The following is a 27,263-nucleotide window of genomic DNA, read 5'->3' on the forward strand; positions in this document are numbered from 1 at the left end:
GAGGGTTGGAAGAACTCCGGGACCTCTATGGATTGTAATAGTTCAGTATCCCAGGCCCTTTCCTGTGGAAACTATTTCTTGATTTCCTTGCTAAGCAACTCAGAAATATAAGCTTGCTTTCTTGGCCAAGGAAATGGCTTGGGTTTTAGTGTGTAAATGATCACCCTTCAAAAGGGAGACTTCCTCAAACAGAGAAATGTGGAAATCAGCCATGATGATGTTAGGTTGAGGGTATGGTGTTTGGAGCACAGAAGGCAGGTCGTATTTAGAAATTAACGTGGTACAGTCATCCTGGAGGAGAAAGTTTTTAGTGTGATTTGTGGAATGGAGCTTTGGAGAAAGGACCAAGCAATACAGGAGCAGGAGGGAAGAAAGCCCAACAGATTGAAGGAAGAAGACCAAGAATCCTCAGGAGTGTCAAACATTGACAGTGCTTGGCATAAAAGCTCTGTGAGCTGGGCCTTAGGCCTTCATGAGATTAGGTTATTTCTACAGCAGTTCAGTAGGACAGAAGAAATGAGAACAAAATTTAATTATCAATATATGTGATGTCAGTCCCGGACTGATCTGCACGCTCTTCTCTCTCACTTCTTTCTGGCAAAGGCACTTCTGTGTTGGCATTCATCACACCTAATAGGATTGTAAAAGCCATGTGCTTGTTTAAAAGCCTTAGGACAAGGGGCACATCACAGTAATTACTTAACAAACTTTGAAATGTTGAAAATAATCCACAGTAAAAAAGTACTGTAAATTTAACTACTTTGCATTGGCTCAGTAAATGATGAAAACAGGTCTCTTCTTTATTATTTAGCTATTTAAGTTTTGATTATTTTCACAATCACAGAATTAAAATGTTCAGGGAACATGCTATAGGATGGTTTTTCTTACTGGAATGTTGATAATGAATCAATGTGTGTGTGTTTTATAAGCTTCTAACAGAATTAAGTCAAGTTTGAGGTTCATTTGAGTCTGAGTGATCAAAGGTCTTGTCGTATCACACCTTTGCTGAATTTCCAGCTACTTTCTTTTTCCCATGTAGTATATATGTGTTCAGTTTCTGGATTTTGGAGAGCTTTTTGTGTAATAGGTAGATACGGAAATAGAGCATTAAGAAGATCCAGAATCTTTATCGTTTTGGATATCCTGTGGTGGCTTAGAAGTAGTCTGGTTTTGACTCCAAAGTTTTACATTCCAAACAGTGGTGCCCTGGGACACAGGACGAGATTCTTAACTGACAGAAATAGCAAGGCACCTGAAGGCAGATGAGCTGCATGGATTAAAACAAAGTAGGAGGTGCTTATTTTTTAGTTTTTAAAAAAAGATTTAAAATTACTATTGTTATCCATATGAAATGTTTTGGTAGTACGTTGGCAGTACTGACTCATTGACTCAAGAAACCTCCAAGGCACAATCCTCTCAAGAAACCCTGAGGCAAATAGATACTTATTTACATGCTTAAAGTTTGGTGAGATTATTCTAACTCACACCAAGTGATAGTCCTTTCCACAAACCTTTTAAATATACTTTGCAAAGTTGGTTTTTTTTGTTCTGAAGTATGAATATTTTGTTCCTTGCTTATGTTCCCCTTACCTCTATGTATACTCGTTCACACCTCTTTATGTGGTTCTTCTCCAATTTTTTTTCTTGCATTTTTTAACTAAATTGTTCAGTTGTATTAATTAGCTTTTCTGTTATTGTTTTCAATACTTACATGTGTAGTTTGGAGCTGGCTGGTTGCACAAGAGATTGGTTTTGGTTAAAACCTCTGCCATGGAGGAGATAGCGGCTGTACAGTAGCAAATCTACAAAATAGGTAGTGATTTCTACATCAGCTAATTTTTGTAGTACTTCATCCATTCTTCAATTTGCAGGAAAGATAATCTAGGCAGCAGACTGAAGCAGCATCGGAGATACCACATTTCTTTATTTTTATTTTTAAGAAATAGTTGAACTGTCTTGAAGGAAGTTTTTTATTAAATACCTTACCTTTTTTGTGAGTATGTTGTGTTATCTCAAGCTGACACAAACTTATTAAAGCATTTCTTGTGTGTTCCTGTTGGACCTGTATTTGATGTCAACATTGTTCATTGAGTAACATGATGTTTTTCAGGAAGCCATAAAATGGATAAGGAAGGGAAACTGCAATGGGAGTATTAAGATAAGGAGCCTTCAGCGAGGCAAAAATTACACTGGCGAGTTCTAGGGACAAAGAAAATAGTAACAGTTGTGCTATGTTGCACATGGTAATGCTAAGCATTTTCAGGCTGTTTCAAAAATGTTTGTTTGTTTATATTTCAAGGGTTTGCCATCAAAAGCTCAAGATAGGGTTTCCTTCTATTATTTGTGTTTCACGTTTGTCTGTTAGACACTTCCCTTTGAGGCACTGGTATCTGGTATCTAAGAAAATTAGAAAAACTGATGTCCAAGAAGATTAGTGTAGGTCAGATCAGACAGAATGTTGGTATTTTCAAAGTTGCCAGTTTTAAAGAAGGAAAAGGTTGGGCGAAGAAAAAGAATGAAGGGGGAAAGATGAAGCGTTTCCTTCCAGAAGCATTCTTGATGAAAGAAATAAACACTTCTCAAGTAGACTAGCAAAGTGACCAAGAAATGCTGTATTCCCCTTTCTCCTTTCTACCAGAGGTCAGAAATGTTTCTTTACATATATGTACACCACCAGAGAGAAAACAATAAGGAAGGTGAAATCATAATACAGATCCATTTCTCCTTCCCTTTGTCCCTAAACGGGATCTGCCAAACCACCATTAAATGGGAGAAACAAGGTGAAATCCTAAAGCTGATATAAATGCCTGTAAGAATATTACTTACCTGGGTTTCCATAACTTTAAACCGCTTTTCTTGCTCTTTCAGTCCACTAAAATATTTAGACAAGTTATCCACCCTGTGGAAACAAAGCAGACACACTGGGCAAAAGGGAAAGGCCTCAGAAGAAATCCTATAACACAAAACCCATATAACTCACTAGAGCCGTGACCCCTCGCTGGCAGTTCTGGACTGCTGAGACACCCCAGAGCCCCCTAAAAGTTTTGTCCTTTTGAGGTGTTCCTGCGAGTATTTATTGAACAGAGCAGCATTTCTGAGATAATCTCATGCACTTGTTGACCAGGTACTTGTTATAAACTCTCATAGATTACAGGAGCTGTTCAGCTCCTGGTGAGAACCACTTGGCTCCAGCTGCTGTGGAAAACAAGGACAGCAGAAAGTAGCCTTAGATCCAGCTCTGTCTCTCAAGGCACTGATGTCCTACCTGTACCAAATGTAAGCTGATCCTGCTGTGAGAACTGAAACCGTAGTATTTGTTCCATCAGCACGAGGGAGACGAGCCACTTAATATTTATACAAGGCTTCATTTTTGGAAACTGGTTTGACAGTCAAACCCCTTTTCCCATGCAGTGAAAAGGAATTGTGTAGAGGAATTCTGTTTAGTGCCTCCAAATCGTTGAACTGTCCACATGCTTTATCCTTCACTTCTTTTCACATCACTTCCTTATTCTGTTACATATCTGATTTCCCCATAGGTTCCTCAGGTCCCTCTCTGCTTTGTCCTAACTACTGTTTTCAAAGCTTCCCTCTTACAGGTTACGTTCCACTCAGGTCTATTTCAAAAAGCTGATGCTGGGTAGGTCTAGTGCATTTTGGGATTGGTTCAATGCAAAGTTCAAAGAATCACTTTCTGAGAGCTTCATAAGATTTCAAATACACCCTGCTACCACCTGTGAGCAAAGATAAAAAGCTGTGGTTTAGTGGTGTTCATCTGAACCTTTTCCAGTCTCTTTCTGGCTTCTCTATACCTGAAATCCTATGAAGCCAAACTGATTCTGACTTTTCTCCTCCAAGCAGTAATTTCATCTACAAAGTACCATCTCGAAAGCTTTCTAGCTCTAAAGCTCAAAAGAATGTAATTGTATCCTTTGTTTGAAAAGCAACTAAACACATCATTGTTACTTGATCTCGGCAATTGAGTCTCATTCCTAGGCTTTGTCAGTAACCTTCTTATGAGAATAAAGTTTAAACCAACATAACTATTTTAAGTTATTAGGAATTAAGAGTCTATGTAGATTAATGGAAGAAGAGTCATTTCCAAGAACATACTCAAGTATTCTGTTCTGGGCTCCAGCTATTCTGTGAGTTAGACGGGTGGAGGTTTGTTTTGAAAGGCAGCAGAGAAAGAAAACAGAGAGCACAAGAACATTTCTGTGGTGCTTTCTTATTCTGATAACTTTCACACCCATTGGGCCTCTATTTGAAGTCAGTTTTATCATGAGAGGCCACAGCAGAAATGGGTATTAAAAGCTTCTTTAAAGAAGTCTTTGCTGTCTGGCATTCAGTAACGTCTTAAATGTTTCTGTTTTCCCTGCATGTAGCTACTTTATGTCTCACTTGAAGACACAAAGTAAACATTTACTAATTCAGAGTAAACCTCTGAATAATAATTTAGCACCTCCTTTCTTTAGAGTACAAAACTAACTTAGGTGGTGTTCCTAGTGGTGACATATTTTAGAAAAGTATTTACATGGAGATTCAATTAAATACAATCTTAGAGCAAATATCATTAATTTCTTGTAGAAAACTGTGGTCTTCTGCCATAAAGCCATAAATAGTTGTTGTCCTGCACCTGTGGGCTGGGGATAACTCAAGATATCTTAATCTTCCATCTAGAAGTCTAAGTGATTCAAAAGTCCGTGTTGTATTCCTGCAGGGGATGGAGGTGCAGGCACTGCAGTATAGCAGAGAAACTGTTCTTCCACCAGTTCTTCATGAATAAGATTTTCATTGAGCTTGACTGCAGATTTGGCTGAAGCTCACAGGCCTGCAATTGTACTTACTTCAAGAGTGTCAAAAGCTCTTCTAATATTGTAGTGATGCTGGCTTCTCACATTTTTCATGGACTGCTTATTTCCTAACTGCATTCTAGTTGGACTCTTCATACAAGCTTTGCAAGCACCTGAATGTTTATGTCATTCAAACCTGAAGACTTGTAAGGTACACTTATTGTGGGCTAGAGTAACATACTTATTAGATGTGGCCTTCAGCCTTTCTTCATTGCTTTCTTTCCTTTCTTGTTCAAGGTTTACAAGATAGTTTTCTTTTTGCACCAGCTCCCATGTTACGATTTTTTGATCTAGACCAACTGGAAGATCTCTTTCTGTAGGACAAAAAAGAAATTAAGAATTAAATTTCACTCCCTTTTATACTAGTAATGGAAGCTGCTATGCTAAAGAAAAATCAAGTCTTGCTATTGGAGGCACTTTGCCATTGCAGGAGTGTCGTGTTATGAAAAAGCAGTGTAAAAGAAGTATTTTCTACTTTTGTTTTTTTTTGTAATGGAAGGCAACATCCCTTCTTGCAGTTGGATGTGGCTCCTGAGTTTTCTAAAGAACAGCATGGACCAATTTCTGTGGTTCCACTTAAACTCATTTACAACCTTACCAGACTTCAGACATATTTTAGCCCCTAAGTATTTAATGAGCAGAACTTTATTTTCCAATGCACTTTATCATCTAAGATTCTTTATTAGCACAATTATAAATAGAAAGGAAAAACTGTGAATAAATCCCTCCACCTTGAAGAATAAAGCCTGTTGTTGTCAAATGCCCATTCACAGACCTCAATTGCACAGACATTTTGAACGTAACATACCAGTTTTGTACCTTGCTAAAGATTGTGTGCTGAAGCACACTTGCTGTGTGCTCCAAACACTACTGAATCTGTAACCTGAGCCGTCAAGTGCTTTATTAAGGGAAAAAGGATCTCTTTTTTTTGAAGAAGAAGAAGAATCTTGAGCAGTATGCTTTGATAGCCAGAAGGAGTGTGCCTGAAAGGGAGCTTAGTCAAAGGGCCCTCAACTGGTCCAGTCTGACAATGGTTCTGCTCCAGCCTGCACTTATTATCTATCAGCCGCTATTAAACGAGATGGACTGAGCTTGCCATCACTATAGAAAACCCTCCAATGCCTTCTGTAATTAGCTGAACTTCATCTCCCTTTTAAGTTATAACTTTTAAGGGACAACCATTTCTGTAAGCGTGCTTGCTCTCTCTACATGTATTGGGTAATTCCACTGATCCTAGTAGATTTTTAGACTTGGTATATGTTTTGAGGGTTTTCTATACTTAATAATAACTAAAATTCAGGAGTAAATGAAATAGCTATTCATTATTCATTAAACCTATCAGTGGTTATCTCTTCAGAAATCAAATCCCTTTAACCAGTTTAATTTTGTCGACTTTGACGTAATAACTATGGTGCATAAAGAAATGCATTGTGGGAAACTGTTTCTAGTACAAGTTACATTACAAGCCTTAATTTTTCATTCGTAGTCCCCTGGCACTGTTTGTTAAAAATAATTTGTGACTCTTGGCTTAAAGAAATCTGAACTGCCCTTCTGTTTTGCCTAAGCAACATGTCAGGGTCTGCACGTGCTCGATGTTTATTAACAACTCACCCAGATGTTCTTTTTTATGTTCCATTTTGTTGAAGATTCTTCTGAGAACCAGAGTTACGTGGTTAATGATGATAAATGGTGGTGCTAAGGCCGGCCGGCCGTGATACTCAACAATCAGGTTGTAGCGCTGGATTTTCCAGAAAATGTCTGCGTTGCCCTGAACAACTTGAAACGTGTAACTGTAATTGAGGGGGGACAAAAAAGTGAATGAACTTTCACTTCAACAAACTACAGCTTATTAATACAAAATTTAGTCCCACATTTACTTTGAAAAAGGAGCAGCAAGTGGTGGTAATTTAGTCTAAAGTTTGTGCATATTCTTAGATATTTAAATAACTGCAGTTGCATTCTTCATATGTTAAAAAAGTACATTAGAGTTGTTCTGTTTGTTTTTTTTTAAAGAAAGGTAATTCTTCTTCACTGAGACAAGATCAGCAAGCGTGCCACATTTCTTCAACCACATGAATCATTATTGGCTGTCTGGACATCAAGCATTTCCCCTATGTGCGGATTATCCACTGTTAAGACTGCCAAGTTTACAGCTGCTTTGCACTTGCAGGCTTGTGCTGCAGCACAACCAGGGATCCAGACCCTCCTATGCCTGTCTAATTGATTTTTTAACAGTAAAAGAGGTTTCTTTTCTTCATGTCTTTAATGTGGCTAGGATGATGAGAACTTAAGAACTGTATGATCACAGAAGCTTATCAATCACAAATAATATTCATTAGGAAAATAGACGAGGGGCAATGGACACAAGTTGCTTCTGGAGAGATTCCAACTGAACTCCAGAAGAAATTGTTTTACCATGAGATCAATCAGACATGGAACAATCTCCCAAGGGAAGTGGTGAATTCCCCTACACTGGTCAGTTTTAAGAGTCAGCTTGACAGGGTGCTGACTCAACTCATTTAAACTGTACTTTTACCTCGAGAGGTTGGACTGGATGATCCCTGTGATCCCTTCCAACCTGGTATTCTATGATTCTATGATAAAATTACAAGTGTATCCCAAAATGAATAGCCAACGGCAATGTAGTAAATACAGGCATTCAGTTAAAACTTTGCAACCTCTGTCTTCGTACTTACTGAACTCGCTCTTACCTGAACATAGCAATCAGAAGATTCATTAGGAGAACGTTTGTGACCAGTAGGAAGATGACCAGCAGAAGTATGACAAGCCAGTTGGCATAGCTGTTAGGACATGATGGTGAGTTTTCCTGCAGAATCTGCAGTGGATTAAATGTACAGTTCCTGGGATGCATACGTGATGCTACAAAGGAAGGTAGAGAAGTAAAAGAATAGTTTTGGCAAATCCTGCTGCCACATGCCTTTCTTAGAGTGGAGACAAAGGCTTTGCATTTTGTTGAGCAAAATCTCTGACTTTCAACAAAGAATGGCAAGAATTACAAATTGCTCATGAGGTTTGAAGTGCTGCATTTCATAGCTGCTTCGATGCAAATAAAAACTGAATTAATATCTCTATACGTGTCTTTTTTTAAGAACTAGTGACATGGATGGATGTGTATACTTACTACCTTTACTATTAAGATACAACTCAAGGACAATGACTATAGTGGTTACTAAAATGAGATTTAATCTTGGCTGCATATAAACAGCAGCATCACGTTTTTCTGAACATTTTACAGTCATTAAAAGCTTAAACACAATTTTGTGGCAGTATTTTTGCACTGCCCTTGTTAACTACTAGCAGGACTGTAAATACGAGTCTCTCTTCACCCTAACAGGACAGTTCTTTGACTGCTTGAGTTACTAAGATAATTCTTGCAGTTCAAAGATCATTTATGTGAACTGATATCCAATGTCTTTAATTTTGTGAAAATGTAATCATATCAAGTACATGAAGAAACATTGCTTTAATGTGCAAGAAGTTTGCAACCCTAGGACAATGCAGACCTCCAGAACGTGGCTGCTCATTCAGTGACAAGAGGACTGTCACAACTGCCTTTTTAGTAACGTTCAGCAAAGAGGGGGTTGTACTGATAAGGCTCTAAGTGGCTTTTCAGTAATATTCAGAAAAGGGGGATTACATTGAAAAGTCTATGTCCTTTTTAGTCTGAGTTCTTAAAGTCAAACTACCTTTGAGTACTGAGCAATTGCCTTCCCCCACATACTTGTGCCTACATAGTCCGCAATGCTGCTATGAGTGTTAGAGGAGAAAACTCAGTAAAACTGGGAATGGGGTTCCTCATTCTGAGTTTAAACTCCTTTGTGCATTTGAGCTTGCAGTTGAGCTTAGTCAGAATGGTTCTAGTCATCAGACTGGAGGCCTGGTCTGGTATCCTGTCTCCAGCTATGAATTAAATCCACAACTTTAGAGTAGCCTAATGATATTTACTTTTTTGTTCTCCATTTTTTTCAGTAATAATTCTTTTCCCCACTGCCACGGATAACCTGGCAATCATATTCCTTAGGGCTCGCAGTTTAATCAAAGCTCCCCACAGCTGGGACTGCTTTCAGCCAAGTGCATTTACCTTATATTTTTCTACACTGAATTTAATTTGATGAGTTAGCACTCATGAGAGTCCTCTGCAACTTTTTGGTGTCAGCTTTAGTCTTTACTACCCAGTAATGTAGTTTTGTCAGCAACTTTTGTTCCCTTTATCACCCGTCTCCTTTTCCATATGTTTCATAAAGTTGTTAAACCAAATAAGCCCCAGAGGGCCCCAGGACAAATTATGCCCTTCTGGAAGCTGCCCATGTAATTAATTCCTTTTTCTTTTGTCTGTCTTTTAACCAGTTATTTACCCAGGTGGAGAGACCCTTTGGACCCTCAATGGAGAGAAATACACATTTCTAGGGAATGCTACCTCTGACCTATTTCCAAATGAGATTAATCCCATTCCAGGCATGTTAGTTTCTCTCCTATTACTTTACTGGAAATAAGAGTCACTGGTTGTGCCATGCATGCTTAGACCATAAGCATTTAAAGTTAAGTGAGTGTTCTTTTGTCTCATTCAGACTTCATATGCTTTTTCTTATTAAGCAGAGTGAAAATGAGAGAATGCTTGTTGGTTTGCTTCTGTCTATGGGATTTCTTTGGTTCCATCTAGATTACCTCAAGTTTAAATCCTACTTCAATATTGCCACTGACATTTAGCACTGTTATTCTGGCTAAATGCTAGGGTGTTACTTCAGACTTCTTTGGGAGAGAAGAATACTTTATGTTCAAGTATTTCCATGTCTTATGATTACTTTTATGTTGCTTTGTTTGAAATGCTGCACATATGCAATTACAAGTTTTATTTGATTTGGGCAGCTTTACCTCCCAGAGTAAATAAATGCTCTAGAGGAATATTTATTCTAAAACATAAGTGTTTGCTTACGGACAGAGCTGCACTAATTTAACACTGTCACATTGAACTCCTGCCAAAATGCATGAAGGTGCTATTTTTTCAGTTTATATGGTGTTATCTGGATCTAGGTTAAACTGAATGGAAATGGACTGAAGTGAAAGAAGATATGCCAGCCTTTAAAACTGCAAGTCCGTGTGTGTTTCAGACAGTTTGTCTAAATAGGGCTGACCCTTATGCTCTAATGTAATTCCACACTGCACGTTATCTCTTAGCAAATACACTATTGATATCATAGTAATGTGAAAGCTTTGGCCTGCAGGACAGAGATTTAAAAAAATAACAACCAAGAGACAATACTGGGAAGGAATTCCGTGCTCCAATCAGAAGTGTGCGTTCAAAAAAGGCCAAGCTGGGGAGGGGACGGGGAGAGAAAGAAAGGTCCTCACTGTCTATTTCATCCAGTGGAATCTGGCCAAATATCTGAAGGTAGGGACGATAAAGCACCCTTCTGAATATCCATTCCACTCGGCTGTCATCGGGATGAAGTAGAGCTTGAGTTGTCACACCATAGGCAAAGAGCCACACACTCAAGAAAAACAGAAAGAAGAAAACATCCTTCATCTAAAAAAGAGAGAGGGAGGGGGGAGAAAAGGAGAGGTGACTGTAATAGCATAGTCAAATAATGGTAGTCTTTCTATATGAAAATGGCTCAAATAATTCTGTTTCTTTCCAAGCTTGTTTAGGCTAAAGGAGGTGGAATAGGATGCAGTTTCATGCACAGAATTCCTCTCTTGACCTTGCGGTTATTATATTGTTCCTGGCCTGTAAGCAGCATTTTTCTTTGATAGCTCATTTCAATAAAGACATGTTTAAAATTCAAAACTTGATTTTCAATCATCTAACATTTAAAAATGAAACACGTTTTATCTTTTAAGTAAATCTCCTTGTACCTTTTATATGCAGATTTTCTGTGAGATCTCACACTGGTATGGACTGCTTTACTGTGAATTACAGGAGTTCTGCTGCAGCAGTGAATCCTGGTAGCAGTCGATGCTGTCTAGTGCATACTGAACCACAGATACAGCAGACATTGAAGGCTGCAAGGATCAGGTAGCTTCTGTCTTGGGTTTTCAAGCTAAGTAATGCATCTGAGGGATTACTTTCAGGACTTCTTTCTTTTAAACATTGTGTTTCTCTACAGAAGCAGAAGTAATTGAATCCTAAAACACTTACTTAAAAAAATCCAATATGTATTTCAAGTGCAATAATTTTTCCCTGGTGGAAGAGGAACACTTCATCCTCTTCCCATCTAATCTCACAGAGTTCATTAGGGACTGTAGATTCATTTCAATTAGATTATTGGATTGTGCAGTTACCCAGCAGCATAGGCATTTCAGACATCCAGGAGGTTGCTTGGAGTTCTCTTAACACAGTATCTAAGCCAGGCAAGACACAGTGGATGTCTCTCTGACTTTCACCAATCTATTTTGTTTTCTGGATGATTTAAAATTTAGCAATGCTGCAGGACTGTTTGATGTCATAGTTAAGAGGGAGCAGTGGCAAGTCTGGTAATGTTTTTTTTCCAGTCTGAGTCTGTGAATGGGCATTGCTCTGGCATTGAACTGCCATTTTAGTAGCTACCAGACTCGATTCAGCAATTTTGTAGCAAGGTTTAAAAGGAGAAAGACAATAAGAGACAATCTTGGATTGCTCCTCTGTTTAAGTAAGGGAAGTTATTGTGCTTGAACCCACTTGATGAAACGTTTCAAGAAGGTATCATTTACTGAAGTAACTTTCACTCTTCTTTCATTTGATGTAAGGTTGAACATTGAACTACTAAAGCTAAAGCATTGTGTTGGCTTGGATGTGGGGACGATGAAAGGTCCCATTTTATGGTTTTTGTCTGGGCTGTTGTTTATGTTCTTATTTGCATCTTCTTAATCTGTGTATTATCTCATCTGACTTCAGATAGTAGACATAGTAGACACATCACCATATTGATTCAGGGCCCTGGTTTAACTTGGTATGCAACAAGGAAGGGTTAGAAGCTGTAGTTCTGACTTATTCTCTTACAATAAAAGTCTGCTAATGCTGTAAGCTTGATAATGTTCAAGAACAAATATTTATTTGCCTTTTGCCCTTTTGCTACTCCAAGCAAATGTCACATTAGGGTTCCAGTTATTGCATTTGTAGACAAATCCAAATAGCTTGGTAGTTATATTTATTCAATATATAGGTTTGTTTAGACTGTAGGGCTTTTACTGAGCTCTGCTGTGAGTCACAAATCAAATATTTGTAGATTCTGTAATACCATTTACAATTAGATGAACTACTATTAATCAGTTACCATGAGCTAACTGGCCTAGAGGATTAACATGCCTAAACAAAAAGCTACTTCAGCGTACCGATGCATACCCAAGCATGGTCACTGTAGTGCTAATGTCTCATTTTCTGCAGGAGAGTGGTAATAAATAAAAATCTTTTATCAAAATCTTCCAACATATGCTCCCAATGTACTGATATGTTTTCGTTGTAACTTGGAGCTACAAAATACAAGTAAGAATAACTCCTGTGGGAAACTTGCAACTATCCTTTTTCACAGATTTTTTTCACACTTCTTGCAAATAATATAATCTGTTTTCCCAGCGGAGCAGAGTCATTCAGTAAATGCCCTGCCCTTCTGTAAATGGCCCGTCGTTTGAGGCCTTTGCTCTGAACGTATTCATCCTATGAAGCAGGAGGAATAGCAGTAAGTCAAAGATGCTCATCATTTGCCAGATCTGAGGATAGATGATTAGGTAAGATACAGAGACTACTGAATTGGACCAACTTATTACACTACAGAGTTCGTTGGAAAGATCTGTTTCAAACTTACTGCATCTAATACTCATGATAAATAAGGGACTAAATGCAAACTGACAAGCCTTAAAAATGTAAAAATAAAGATAGATTCTGAACTGATTTCCTTTGTAAAGAGAAGATTTCCTTCTCCCCACTTTTTAGAAAGCACAAATATTTATCTGAGAGGGACCGCACACTTACCATCCTTTCCACAATTATGATCTTTGGTCCAAGCTGTTTGTGAATTGCAAAAATGTGTATAAGTCTAAGTGTAAACACCATAAAATCAATAGCAAGTATTGTTCGACCAGCTTGAAAAGTCGAGTTCAGCATCCTGCAGAATACATGAAATGAAATATCAGATGTCAGCAAGTACTACTGAGAAGTCATTTCTTAAATCTTACACTCCAGTTTCCAGGCATATCCTAGTTAGGAAGAAGGAGGTGCTGCAGGGTTGTGGCTGCAGAAGCCTACTGTGACAGGAATGTAGCATAATGCTTGTGCATTGATGAGAAACAGATGAGGGACATCGTATTCTCTGTCTAGAATTCAATGAGGTTAATGTAAAAGAAAAGAAATATCTTTTACATTGAGAAAAAGTGATTGCCGAAACCAACCAAAAAAAGAGCAGAGCTTTTCTGTACGTGTGTTTGAACATGTCAGTTTGTCTTTTTGTGGTCTCCGTAGCAACTTCTATGGTTCTGCAGAATTTTAGAGGCCTTTATTGCAGAAACAAGTCTCAGAGCTTGTAAAAGTAAATGTCACAGCCTCATGTCCTCACGTGCACATGAGACTCCCCTGTCAGTTGATGTACACAGCCCTTGCTACTGATGCTGACCACATCACGTGGAACAGACATATACCTGCAGGTTACCCCAATTATGAAAAGGAAGATGGTCACCATATCACATTTATTCCAGTTATCCTCCACATACAATTTAAATTTTTTCTTTAAATTTGTGTCTTCGTCTGTATAGAAACTCTGAAAAAGAGAAATAAACATTGGTATTGATCTATTTCCAGTTTCCCTATTTCATTGTGAGTTTTAATATAATACCCATTTTCTTATTCATTGCAAAGAGCAAAACCAAATTCCTAGTGTAACAGGAAAGAAAGCTTTAAAACATAAGCATGGTTTACTGTCTTTAAACACACACACAAAAGAACAAATCCCTTTTTATTCTTGTGGTATTAGCCTGATTAATTTTTGAGGCCTGATTTAAGATTTTGTGAACACTCAGGCTGTTAAACAATACAACTTCCAGGCAAAGTTCAGTTTTGAGACACTGCTAGCTAAACAGATTTGACGTTTGTATACTGGAATTGTCAGTGAGTGCACATTTGATTATCTAGGCAAAGAGTTGGGTTTCTTAATTGGGATTTAGCCTGGCACTCATCATATTTTACAGGTTTATAACGAAATGTTCTTTGATCCAAATATTTTCCATGTCTTCCTCTGGTTATGGTCTTGCTGTATAATTTCAAATAAATTGTAACAATCTAGGATCCCCTTTACTGACCCTATTGCTTGAATAATGAACACCTCTTTGTTCTTCCAGAGTAAATGTTTATAACTGCTTTTTTGTGTCTAAAGAGGAGAGCTTTATGCACCCACAGTTGGCAACACACTAGACCATTGTTTACATTATTTAGGTTGTTGAGGACATTCCAAAACCAGTAACTGGGAGAGTAATGGTGAGGTTTGCTTTTGTTTTGCTATTAAGAAAAGCAAACCAGAAAGAGATCTGCTAATGTTTTGAGTTGACAAGTATTTTAGGAAAAATGCAAATAATCTGAATTCATTTACTTGTTTGGGGTTTTTTTGTTGTGTGTTTTACATTTGGGGTTTGTGGGTTTTTTTGTTTGTTGTTGTTTGGTTTTTTTAAAACTGTCCTCAGCAAGGAAGAATCTCCTAAAAGGATGTAGAGTTCTCCACTGGGTTTCCAGGTGTAGAAAATAATTTCCAAATTACATTATTTGTGGTGGGCGGATCTAGTTCTGGGGACTGAAATCAGAGAGATACTTTGGAAAGTGAAGGACAGCTGAATCTTAGCAGCTCACCCGACTTGGCTGCAGCTGGAGCAGGATGGAAAAACAGAGGTGGAGCTAAAATTTACACGGTGGAGGAAGAGCTGGCTCTGGGAGAGAGAGGTGGAGTATTTTGGGTAAAGTAAGCTCTGTATTGCTCTTCTGTGCAATACTGCACCTGACACTTGAAATCTTTAAGCTTGTACAGTTGTACATTGTAAATATATTAAAAATACTGTCTTAAATTTTACTTTATTCTCACTGAAATGTTGTAGGCTACTGACCTGTCGGATTTCTTCCAAGACCAGTGTAAAAACCCAGAAGTAAAGTATAATTTCTTTAGCAGACGGACCCTCAGGTGGAGGTGGCTTAAAGTCCAGTAAGAGGACATAAGTGAATAGAAACAGAAAAGCAAAGTACATTATAACATTCCCCATAAATACGGTTACAGGGGCACTCCAGAATTTTCTCCACCGAGTAAACATGAATGTTGCCCATGCTGTGTTTTCAGAAAGGTTCTGCTTTTCCAGTTTACTGTTTCCTCTGTAAAACAAAAAGAACATAGTCTTGGTGACAAACTCCTAAAATTAGTTCATGGGAAAAGGCTTGGTATTATTCTTTAAAGCTATGAAGCTTCTTGTAAGATAGTAACAGACAGATGCTGGGGACGGCAAGGAGGACTTCTGCAGAAGTCAGAGCAGTCACATTACCATAGCAGAAATATCTCAAGTCAAAAAGAAGTTTTTGAAAAACAAAGTCACTTCAGACTTAAATGCATATTCTTGTTATTTCGGTTTTGTTAATTTGATTTGTAACTTTATTGTGTTCAGATTTCAGAAATTGAATATAGAAGCCTTTTATGAAAAATAGTTGCCCTCACAAATCATTAAGGTAGTCTTTGACTGTTGTGTAGTTTTGCAAGTGTTTTGGTAACTGATGGGAAATTTAACCTGTACACCTGCAGTTGTTTTTTTGCTGTGTTTTGGAACACAAAGTGCTGTCCATTGGCAATGGAAAAGATCCTGTGCAGAAAACGCAAGTTCCGTGTATTTGATAGCAATCTGATCCTAGTGTGAGGTTTTGTTTCCACGTAAATTGCTCTCCTGTGTTATTGGATCTTTAGTTTCGTGATTCTGACTCTGAGAGGTGTGATCTTTAATGAAGAATGTGCACACTAGGGTGTGTTTTCAATTTCACCTCACGAAAAAGAAACAAGTGACTGTTCACTGGCTTTTAATTTCCCCTGACGCAAGAAATAATTCTTGCTAATTATTAAATACATTTGTTACAAGGAAAATCTCCTCACAGCCAGTCTTTTCTGTGTGCCCGATTCTGTGCTACCTCTGAATTTATGACATCATAAGATACATTCCTATGGTAACAGGCTAATGTCATAAACAGATAATTGCAGCTTTCTGTAAGATGCTGAAATAGATCTGGGAGGAGGAGAGCCTCTTTGTTAAAACAAATTGCTAAGATAATAGCAACTGAAACGCACAATGTAATGACCAAACCAAGCTTCACTCAGGATATGGAAGTGCTTTATGACAGTGCTTACCAATAGCTCTCAGGAGGCAGATGCTCTTACACTTATTTTATAGGGGAGGGAGGGAGGTAGAAGAACTAATGATTTTCTCCAATATACTGGCAGTTAAATGCCAGAGGTAAAAATAGAACCTAAAACACTGACTTGGTCCAGCACTTCACACTGCGGATGATGTTTCCTTGCTGCTGTTGTTCACAACTTTCTGAAGTTCTCTTGAAATAATTTTAAAGCATATGCTTAATTCAAGTGGCTATTTAGCACTATTTTGTCATTAAGAGGACTGTGTGGTAATCAAAAGTCTTCCTATCCTGTCTTAAGTCCTTGTGGCCTCCCAGGTTTTGGTGGTGAGTGTGTGGCAGAGGTATAAGTTGGGATTCAGAAGTTCTGAATCACAGATCTATGAATGACTGTGAGCAACTGACAGGCTGTTTGTGCTCAGTTACACATTTGTGTAATGCTCCCTCTAACTCCGAAGTTAAATTTGTTGTTGTACTTCAGGTTTCTCAGGGCCCATCTTCTAAAATGTAAATGAAAAGCACTGGTACAGTGGGAAGCTGACTTAATGTAAAATTCCCAGGTAGTGATGTTTACATGTTGCTGCCTTTGTAGGAAAGACTATCGTGATGCACTCAAATAATACAAGGTTTTGCTGAGAACCTTCTTTCTGCTCAGCTCTGTAACCCAATAGGGGCTTAGTCCCTAAATCCAATGTATATCAGTCATCGTGAGCTGAAGGAAATCTTGGGAAATGCTTTTTGATTCCCCAGGTATTAAGCAGATTCCTTGTTCTCTGGAAGTTACCTGCTCAGAACAAGTAAAGTTGTTTGTCCTTAAAACAGTGCTATATCCCTGTTTATTTTCTGTTGGGTTGCTCAAGAAGTAATTGCTTTTTTTTTCTGGGTAAATGAAAGGCAATTTTTTCATGGGAAACAAAAATGGTATTAAACAATATATAGTCCGTTTTGTTCAATTACCTTTTGCCATCTTCATGATTCCGTGCTCAAAAAAGTTCTCTTTTTTGGGAAAAACCCGTTCCAAGAACAATTTGACATCCTCAGCAGCAGTGAAGGTTTTACCATTCAAGGTGTTTTGTAAAGAACAAAACAATGGCAGTCTGATGGTGCCAGCTCTGGTGAATGTGGTGGATGTGGTAACGCATCTCGTCCAAGCTGCGACAAGTTTTGATGAGTGACCAAACTTGTCTGTGGTCTGCTGTTATCATGGAGAAACACAGCACCTTTGCAATTTTGTCATTATCAACTTTGACTTGCCTTCCTGAGCGTGGTGCATCTTTAACATCAAAATCTCCAGACTGAAATTTAGCAAGCCAGTTCTGAAACCGCTGTAGGTTTAAGGCATCTCCACCATACACATCACACAACTTTTTATGAGCTTGCACAGCGTTTTTCCCTTTTCAGTAGTAATACAACAAAATATGACAGAAATGTTCCTTTTGATTTTCCATTTTGAAATCGATGGCAAAGAAATCGTTGTAAATGAAATCATGCACTTTTTTTTTCTAAAACAAGCTTGAACTCTCAGTGAACATAGTGAACTTGTGGTTCAAAATGAAGTTAGTTACATTTCAAGACGTGTGTCCATCTGCTAAAAAAAAACCCAGCTGCAGTTACTTTTTGGTCAACCCAGTATATTCCTTTTAGAGATCAATGACAGCAGTAATCAGAGGGTGCAGCACTTTCTGAGGAGTAATTACTTTCTTGGTCCTTCAGCTGCTCCTTAGATCATTAGCTGGTCACTAATCCACAAAAAGTGTCCTGTGCTTTGATTGTTGTCGCAAAAGTTACATTAGCTAATGGGTTTAGACTTACCTATCTTCTTCCTTGGACAAAAACAGAGTCCTTTCTGTGTCTAAACTGTCCAGCTCTCTAAATGGCTCTGGCTCATTCTTTGATTGTTTTTCCTCACTGTAAGGAAATACACTCATTAATCAAAAGATGCTGGTTAGCAGTTTTTCACTACTAAATTGACATTCGTACAGAACTGTTAGCATGTGCTTATCTTGGACTTGTACCACTGAGAAGTTATCAACTGATACATAATCCTTACCTCTGCAAATTCTGTTTATTTGTAAGGAGAAGGCTGAAGTCACCCACAAGATTAAGAGAAATTATAATTGGCACGCTTCACAAAAATGGAGCAGGATGCTCAGTTGCCTCATGTTACTTGATATTTGAGCAGAAACAACCCCCTCAGTCAGTCCTAGAAGAAAATAACCCAATGCTCCGTGCCTGGTAACTCTCAGCAGCAATAAAGAGAGAAGCAGTAGGAAAAATGGTGTCAACTCTTGCATTTTTAGGGAGAGGAGGCAAAAATGTCCTCAACAGAACACATTTAGAAAGGCTTGCTTTGATTATGAATCATAATTGAAACCTTTCAGTGAAAACTTTGCCAAAATTTCACGTTAAATTACTTGAATTTGTGAATCTGGCAGCCACTATGACAGGAAAGTAATCTTTAGTGATACTGGCAGAAGGAAAGTCTGCAGTCAGCAGTGCCAAACAAGTATTTCTCTTGCTTTTTAAGTAGTTTAACAGTTAAGAAACATGTATTTTTATACTTGCATGTCATTCCATAATGCCAATTCTGATGATTTGTATGACTCTCACAATATTAGGAGGTTTTCTTAAAGTTTCAGTCCTTATGACTGCCTGAGTATCTTGACTGCTATTTTTTCTTCTTTTATTGTTTTTTTTTTTTAAATTGCTTTGGGTTTTGTTTTTTTTCTTATTTTAGTTTTTTTTAAGAAAGCTTAAGATTCCAGCTATCTTCACTTTGACAAAAACCTGAAAACTCCAAAGCTATGCTTGCAAAAGACTAATAAAGAGATCTCATAAGACATTGAATTTGAAAATCATAATTAATTTCTTGTCAGTCCTGTGTTTTTAGGCTTGACTTACGGCTATGAAGGCTTATGACTGATAGTACTGCTTTGCAATGGCTGTTTTCCTTGATAAGACACAAGGCTTGTGCCTGATAATACTGCATTATGATGGCTGTTTTTCTAGATAAGATACTGAAGTTTGAACCAGGCATCTCCAAATCTAGAAACAGATGGTGCCATACCTGGAGATATTCTACACATTACTATGTAGAATCTGGAGCTGACAGGATTCCAGCAGGCTTTTCTGTGGACTGTGCAAAATAGAAGTGATCTATGTGAAACTGTGGCACTGATCTTTTATGTATTAGAATATGCAGTAGCACAGGACGCACAGATCATTCAGTCTCATAGAAAACTAATTTGGTTGATAGTGGTACAGTCATTCTGATGATGTTCTGAGGCAATATTATTGGTTTTATTAACACTTAGGGGAAAAAAATTGAGTCTGGATATTTTTATGGTTTATTTTTCATCTCTTACTTATCTGTTACACCCAAATAGTTACGTTTGTACCTGAATGCTATTAAATTTGTGTAGATCAGGAATGGACACCAGAATCCACAGATTAATTTCAGGATCTGTGTGCTTGTAGACATGTCTCCCCACCATATTTTTGTCAGGAAGGCCTGAAAGTCAAGAAAACAAGAGATGGCTTTCACATCACGAAAACATACATACAGATGAAGTGGACCTACGCTCTGTGGCTCCTAAGACAGTGAATGCTCTGGGAACCTAAAGAGCAGGTACACCTTCAGAGCAAACAAGCAGTCTCCACTTCCTTCTGCAGATGCTGTTGAGTATGCAAATGGAAATGGAAATGCAAGTGGAAAGAACAGCAAGTCAAGTGGAATTAAGCAACATCTATAGTACCAAGAAAGTGCAAATCAGGCTCTGGGAGCTAAAAGCACCATCACTCTTAATTTAGTTCTGTGTACACGGAGACAACTCAGGTTGTGAGGGCAAAGCTGAAAAGCAATTTGATTTAAATTTTTCAGTGAGCTTTTCCTTGAATCTGAACAAGGAGTTACCTCACATCTTGGAGCAGTTCCATTATGCCTCAGGCAGATTTAGAGTGCTTTCCTGATGCTTCTCTGTGAGCAAGGAAGGAAAAAAAAGCACAGGATGGAATAAGTGTTAAACCTTCCCCTCAGTGCACTGGTCTGCAGGCCAACTGGATGAAAGGGAGGGGAAAGAGGGAACTGTGTTCCTTTGTCAAGGATGCAGTAATACACCATCTTCGCATGGTGCTAGGAAGAGGGAAGAGTCCCCTCTCAGTAGAATACCTCTTAGAGGAATACATTTCATGGGGTTCAGTTGCTGTGCTATCCTCTTCTGTGTCCAACATCCTGCTTAAAGCCCGAGGTGGTGAGGGAAGGGTCTGTAAAACTTACCTGGACACCGTCATGTGCAAAGAAAGACTTTGCATCTGCTTCTGTAGCCAGCTGAAGGCAAGTGGTTTTGCTCCAGTACTGAGTTTTCCTCACCAGCAGAGCAAACGCTCTCTCCTCGCTGTTGTGGTAGCATTCACTAAACAGTTCTGCCAAATGAAGGAAACACAGACAAACAGATCTTTTTACTTAAAAGAAAAAAAAAATTGAACATGAGGCAAGAGCGTGTGTAGGGTGCAGCACAGCGAGAGCAAAGCCGGAGCACTGCCAGATGCTCCTTGCTGCACCAGAGACTTCTGCAAGGCTGAAGTAGTTGAAAAGAGCCTGAGAGCACTAAGAGAAGGTAGGAGGGAGAGAGGAATGGTGTTGGACACAATAATAACTCATGGTGGCTTCATGTACGTGTGTATATGTGTTGGGGCAGAGGGCAGATAAAACAGATTTGCCTTGGTGGAAAAAGGATCACTGTAATTTTTAAATTCCTACTATTTGCAGAGAGGTATGGAGTAAATCTGTCCTTACCTCCCTCTCACCTCTTTCTATCTGCATGCTCCCTTTTCAGCCTGGGGCCTCTAACAGGTTTGGTGTTCAGGGGTTTTCTGTTGGTTTTTTGGGTGGTGGTTTGTTGTTTTTTTTTCCTATTTGGTCTGAGGAGAAACGTTTCTTTCTCGGTTCTTCTACAGACAGCATAAGAAACTTCTGGGAAACACGACAGTATTTTTTTCATAGTCATTCATCTATATCTGCCTCATGTGGCGCTTTAGGCAACATCAAGCAAAACTGTCTCTCTTGGGTGATCATCTTGCACTTGGAAGGATGAGTTATCAAGCTGCCCTCACTCCTGAACAGACTAAACAAAAGGAGGAGCTCAGCTGTGGCTTGTAGCCAACAAATCCTTGGTTTAAAGACATAGTTATTTGACATAAAATCATACTGAACTTGATAGAGTGTTGTGGCATAGTTCTATTTCTAGAGAATCTGGTCTTGAAGCTCAGAAACTAGAACAAACCAAAAGTCAAGGTTTTCTCATGAGACAAGATCTGACTTCTTGTGTCTGTTTCGTTCTGCTGATTCACTTGATTGTCTCAGTATCTTTCCTACACCTTGTTGTTACACTATGAGGGCTGGGGAAAGGATCAAGTTTGCTTAAAATAAGCTGATATACAGGCTTCTTTTGCAGCTGATGTGGTATTTATCATTCTTAAAGAATGTTCGCTCTACTTAATATTGGCAGCATTATCCAGGCCAGAAATTAAAATTGAGGATCTGACCTAATACTTACCAAAGCCAAGGAGCAAACTTCTGTGCATTGGAATAGGCCCTGTGATTCCATTTCTAAATTACTGGAGCCTTGTGATTACATGAGAACCTTTTGGTTTTTGTAAATCATAATGGCCCTGTGAGAAGAGTGGATAATGTGATCCGTGTATAAATAATTGCAATGTCTGCCTGAGCCTTCAGTTGCTTGATGCTCTAGGGAGAGAGAGAAAGAGCCTCTGCATTTCCACATGCAGCATACTTTTAAAGCCCTCCGTTCACAGCAGTGCTACCTTCAGGTACGGGTTAAATTCAAGTCAGATGGGCAGAGAAGCTTGTGTGCACACCCCTGTTTTCAAACCAGGCAAAGTGGAGAGGGCTTGGCATTCCAGCATTGCGGATGCCTGAATGCCGACTGCTGCAGGGAGAGGTGGCTTCTCTGCTGCGAGACCAGCCTGAGCATCCCTGCAGCTTTGCAGTGCAGTTAGCCCTCTTCTGGGTGAGGTAATCTCAAATTATTTTTAGCAGTGAAGACAAACCTTAAAACTTGTTGCTCTAGTGGCCCTTACAGATCAAGCTTGTTATTGCAGGAAAACCAGGCCAGTGTGAGCCTGGAAGTGGTCTGGTTATTTTGTCTTGCCCATTGCTGTAACACACCTCATATTATGATCAGACGTTTAAAATACCAACATGCAGCAGGAGAGTAATTTCTTCTATGCATCCCAGGGGCCAGCCTTGGAACACTGATTTTTTTCCAAAATAATTGAGGTTTAAGTCCTTCTACTGTGGTATTTGAGTGTTTGGGACTGCCTGTGCTGCAAGGCTGCTAAATTATTCATGACAGTTGACCTTTTACAACTGAAACAGTATCTTTTTTACTTGTTTGACTTCCAGTGGCAGTTACTCCTTAAATTTTTGATACTGTTAAAAAGGTGCCATTACTTACCAATAGCCAGTTGCTCATATTTGGCCTCTTTCATTCTGCGTGCTACTTCCGTCTCTGTCTCCAGGCGGGACATCTCTTTCAGGATCTTGCAGGCTGCCAGAGCTGAAGCTACACCCTCCTGGCCCTGGAAGAATTGAAAGAGGTGCTGCTGTTACCATACACTGGAGGGCATTTCTGAACTGGGGAGACGTCACTAAGGAACTCATCTACAAAAAAAACAACAAAAACAAACAAACAAACAAAAACCCAAAAAACCTATGCAAGTCTCCCCTTTGAAGAATCTTCCCTCAAATACAGACTTGAAAGTCCAAAATGTCAATCAAAATGACAGTTCTGGTGATATCTGGGAATTGAAAACCACATATTGATTGTTCTTGTGCCTTATAAGGCTGAAGGCTTCTGGGTTTGATTGACCTTAGAGGGGCTAGATTTAGGGTGGCAGTCAAAAACTGAAAAGAGAAGAATACATTATGGAAATAGAGCCAAACAGTCCCGTATTGCCAAGATACCTTAAACACAGCTGTGCTGAGATCCTGTATAAGGACCTATGGGAAAGGAGGGAGCACAGCTGTCAGGGGCACATAAGTGGCACACAGCAGAGAAACGTGCTTTCTGGTAATGGGGCTTCACAAACACAAGGCCCTGCAAGGTGCAGATGTGTCTGCATGCACACACACACACACTTGCTGGCTGAAGAGCTGTGTTGCAGTTTGTCCCTGCCCGTGACCCCCCCCCATGCCAGATGTGGGTGCCTGGAAGCTCAGGGACGGTGCCAGATGCATGAGACAGGGCCTCAGTTGTGGAGGATGGTAAAACAGGAGCTAATTATGCCAGCTTGAAGCTCAGCCACTGAGGCTGTGATGCTGTTATTCCCTACTCATACAGCACGTAAACTAAAGATGCTCCATTGCACTTCTCTCTCCATCACGCTCGAACCAAACAATTGAGCAATTGTAAGAGGAACAAAATGTGAGGCTAAGGGCGGTGAGTCAGCAGCAGCAAGGGAGCGGGGGGCACCTCTCCAGCTGAAGTTAACCAGCAGCAGAGTTGAAGGCTGTGCTGATCTACACCTGCTGCTGCTCTGTTCTCCCTCTGTTAGAGGGCCCCTGGCCCCTGCTGGCATGAGCCACATGGAGATAAAAGGCCCTATAAATGCTGCGTCTATTTTAGAAACAAACTTATCTGTGATCAGAGCTGCAAGGCTGAGCAAAAACTGTCTCATGTACTTGAAATATGCCATATTTCACCTGAAGCAGCTACAGCTGAAAGCTTACCATAGCCCAGAAATAGTTTGCCATCTTGTGCCGGTTTTGAAGTACTGCCCATACAAACAAATCCCTCCAAGGATTTTCGCTTTTCTGGTTCATATCTAAGGGTCCAGGTAACTGCTTCGTGTTCGTTTTATCCTGAAATATGGTTTGTAGAAATTAAAACCTGCTTTGCAGTCTCATTCCATGCAAATGACATGATCTAAGCTGCTCTTGGCCTTGCCAGACACTTCGTATTCTTCTGATTTTTCTTTTTCTGTTCTGTAAGACTGGGAGGTAATTAGTGCATTCTGTTCTGAATCAAAGAACCCTTGTGTTCCTGATATAACTTAATATGTGTGAGAATGTTCTGGATGAAACCGTGACTCCATTGAGATTGATGGCAAAGCTTTCATTGGCTTTTAAAGGCCATGGTTTTACCACTGGTGTGTAATATCACACAAGACAAACCTGTTATTAACTCATCTGAGCTTGCCTTCAGTTATATTGGATTCTGCTCAACTGTCACAGAGGACGTGACTTCAGAGGAAAAGGAACAAAAAGGCATTTTATTTTAACAGAAAGAAATCTCGCCAAGGCCCTGTACAGGACAATAACAGAGTATGTCAATGCCCTCTTTTTAGTCTTCCCTTTGAGAAACCTCTTCCTCATGCAGGGAGTATTTTAAGTAGAGCACTGCTTATTCCTTAGTATTTGATAAAAAAACTCTCCAGGGGAAGGTTGGCAACTTAGGGCAAGTTCTGATTTTTAAGTATATTTTTAAATGCTTTTCCTGTATTAATTAGAAGCAGCCAGAGTGGATTTTCTTTTTTTAATAAAACAAGTTTTTGTGAGGTTATTTTTTTAATCACCTAAACTATGGGATTCTGTTCAATTGTATTTTAGCAGCATTCTGGGGGGTTGTTGGTCTTTGGTTTTTTTCAGATTGTAGTGAGCTACTTAATCAACTGAATGGCACTGAAAACCTTACAGGAGACAGAGATGTCCCAGAAGTATCATCAACCTTTGTAACCACTAGATCCTACATTGAAATAAGACACACAGTTTAGCAGCAGTGGTGTTGGTGTCCCAGTACAGTGATGCTCTTTCTGTTGCTTATGATTGTGCCACTGGTAGCAGTCATGGGAAGAAGCTTTTAAAGGAAAAAAACTAGTAGGGAGTGAGATCTGGTGTCTGAATTGGGCTTTATTTACAGCACTTGGCTTTAGCTCACTTACTGCCAAATCCCACAAAGGCAAGTGAGATTTTGGGGGGAAAACTTTTCTTTCTGTAAAATTTTGTTTGGGAGGCAAACTTTTCTTTCTGTAAAATCTTCTGTAAAGACTGGAATTTGCTTATGCTTAATGACTTCAAAGGTATTGCCCCAGATTGTCTGCTCTTGTGAACAAAGTCACATTACTAATCGATTTAGCTTGGCTTTATCAAAGCAAAAGTGATTGAAGCTCTTGAGTGACAATTTTTTTTTAAATTTATTTAGTTTAAACAGTTTTAAGAAACTAGAACTTGGCAAATATTAAAAGGTTTAATTGTTTAGTTTGTGTAAAACTCTGATCTTAATGAATTTTCTCTATACCCCTGTTTTGAAATCATGAGTCCAAACTTATTCCCAATGCTCTTGCAAGAACTGTGATACTCATGAGTTTCAGTGCACTGTCAAAATGCAAAACTGATGGTGCATATTGCAAAATTGTAGACAAGTGCTCTGTAGACATTTCACAGTGCTACCTATCACGTTATCCTTTTCATCCGCTGGCCAGGGCCACTTCATGCAGTCATTTTTATTTCTTGCTGTGTGGTATGTCACTCAATAACAGGACTATAATGATCTAAGGGCAAATATGTACTGCTTTTTATCGAATATCCAATCTACTCCTACACAGTATCAATCTGGGAATAGTTTTATGTACAAATATTACCATTTTCAGACCTGGGATTGAAAATGGTCGTCACCTGCTTGTCCTTCTCCTAGAAAATGCTGTCTTTCAAGTACTTCTGCTTGAAGTTCTGTGTGAGAAATGCAGGCTGCTATTTTTATGTCTAATTACTCCTGAGTAAATGTAATTCTGTCTCTTCATATTCAATGAAAGATGCACAGGGAATCTGTTCTTATGCATGTGAGGCTAATAAGATCAGTAAACTGTTCTCCAGGTGCAAGGTGCTGGAATGAGGAGTGGTTTCTGGAAGTTGCGCTAGAGGAGTTCGAGATACCGGGGCCTCTGCAGATCCTGAAGCAGAGGCCATATCTTAGCTCTAGTTAAAGGTACAGTAAAACCCAATGTGCAGAGGAGGAGAGAGAAATCACAACCTGTCTATCTTAGAAATTCCTTTGTTTTCCTTTTTAAAATGAAAAAGATCAAGCCATTTCAGCAGTGATAATAATGAGCTGAAAAAAGGAATGAGAAACTGAAGTGACTGTCTCACATCTCTTTCCTTCCCTGCCCCACTCTCAAAGGCTAGAACTAATTAAATTTTTTCAAATTCTAAATTGGAGAGGAGCAGGACTGTGACGGAAAAATATAACTCACAGATTTCTTGATGCCTCCATGTCTCAGGTCTTGATAGAAACCTTTGCATGCATCATGGAGAAAATCCTTGAGAACCCTGGAGACCTCACTGAGAGTGAAGAGTGGGGAGATCTCCTTCTGCTCCCTCTGCTGTTGACCAGTGAGCCCTGCCAAGGTCAGCTTGCTTTCTTCATGTTTCTTCAGCAGAAGTTCATAGAGGAGAGACTTCTGAGAAATGGAACAGTAGAGTCTCTGCAGACGACTGTATGTCAGGAATTCGGATATGTTAGCCCCATTGTCGATAAATAATTTCACAAATTCTGGTTTGTCATTGACCAGAGCATCCATCATCACTTCTTCCAGATCACAGGACTGGATTGATAAAGAGGACAAAAAAAAAAAAAAAAAGAATATTTTTGGGATAATCATGGATGGGAAGTAGGTGAAATTTAACATGAGGGCATGCATATTTTTCTTCCACCAGGTCAACAGTGGGTACAATTAAAAAGAGAGGTAGAACTCTTCACAGAATCACAGAATTACAAAATATTAGGAGTTGGAAGAGACCTCGAAAGCTCATCCAGTCCAACCCCTGCCAGAGCAGGATCACCAGACCAGGTCACACAGGAACACGGCCAGGCGGGTTTTGAATGTCTGCAGAGAAGGAGACTCCACAACCTCTCTGGGCAGCCTGGGCCATGCTCTGGCACCCTCACAGTAAAGAAGTTTTTCTTCATGTTCACATAGAACCTTCTATGCTCCAGCTTGCTCCCATTGACCTGTCATTTGCTATCACTGAGAAGAGCCTG

The 27,263-nt window shown here is 39.3% G+C and overlaps 1 protein-coding gene across 1 annotated transcript; it reads right to left on the reverse strand.

The window, feature by feature from the left end:
- Positions 1-529: 529 nt before the first annotated feature.
- TRPM5 (transient receptor potential cation channel, subfamily M, member 5) lies at positions 530-26,826 on the reverse strand (the record flags this gene model as incomplete). Its single annotated transcript, XM_010180763.1, has 16 exons — positions 530-630; positions 1,712-1,802; positions 2,827-2,899; positions 5,032-5,164; positions 6,462-6,640; positions 7,562-7,730; positions 10,221-10,395; positions 12,817-12,949; positions 13,479-13,597; positions 14,928-15,186; positions 18,019-18,114; positions 19,605-19,717; positions 20,483-20,628; positions 22,683-22,806; positions 23,957-24,088; positions 26,476-26,826. Coding segments are annotated over 16 exons (2,394 nt in total), but the record flags the coding sequence as incomplete, so codon positions are not given.
- Positions 26,827-27,263: the final 437 nt, after the last annotated feature.

The sequence above is a fragment of the Mesitornis unicolor genome, unplaced genomic scaffold (genome assembly GCF_000695765.1).
Source record: "Mesitornis unicolor isolate BGI_N332 unplaced genomic scaffold, ASM69576v1 scaffold39943, whole genome shotgun sequence".
In the NCBI taxonomy this organism is placed as follows: Eukaryota; Metazoa; Chordata; class Aves; order Mesitornithiformes; family Mesitornithidae; genus Mesitornis; species Mesitornis unicolor.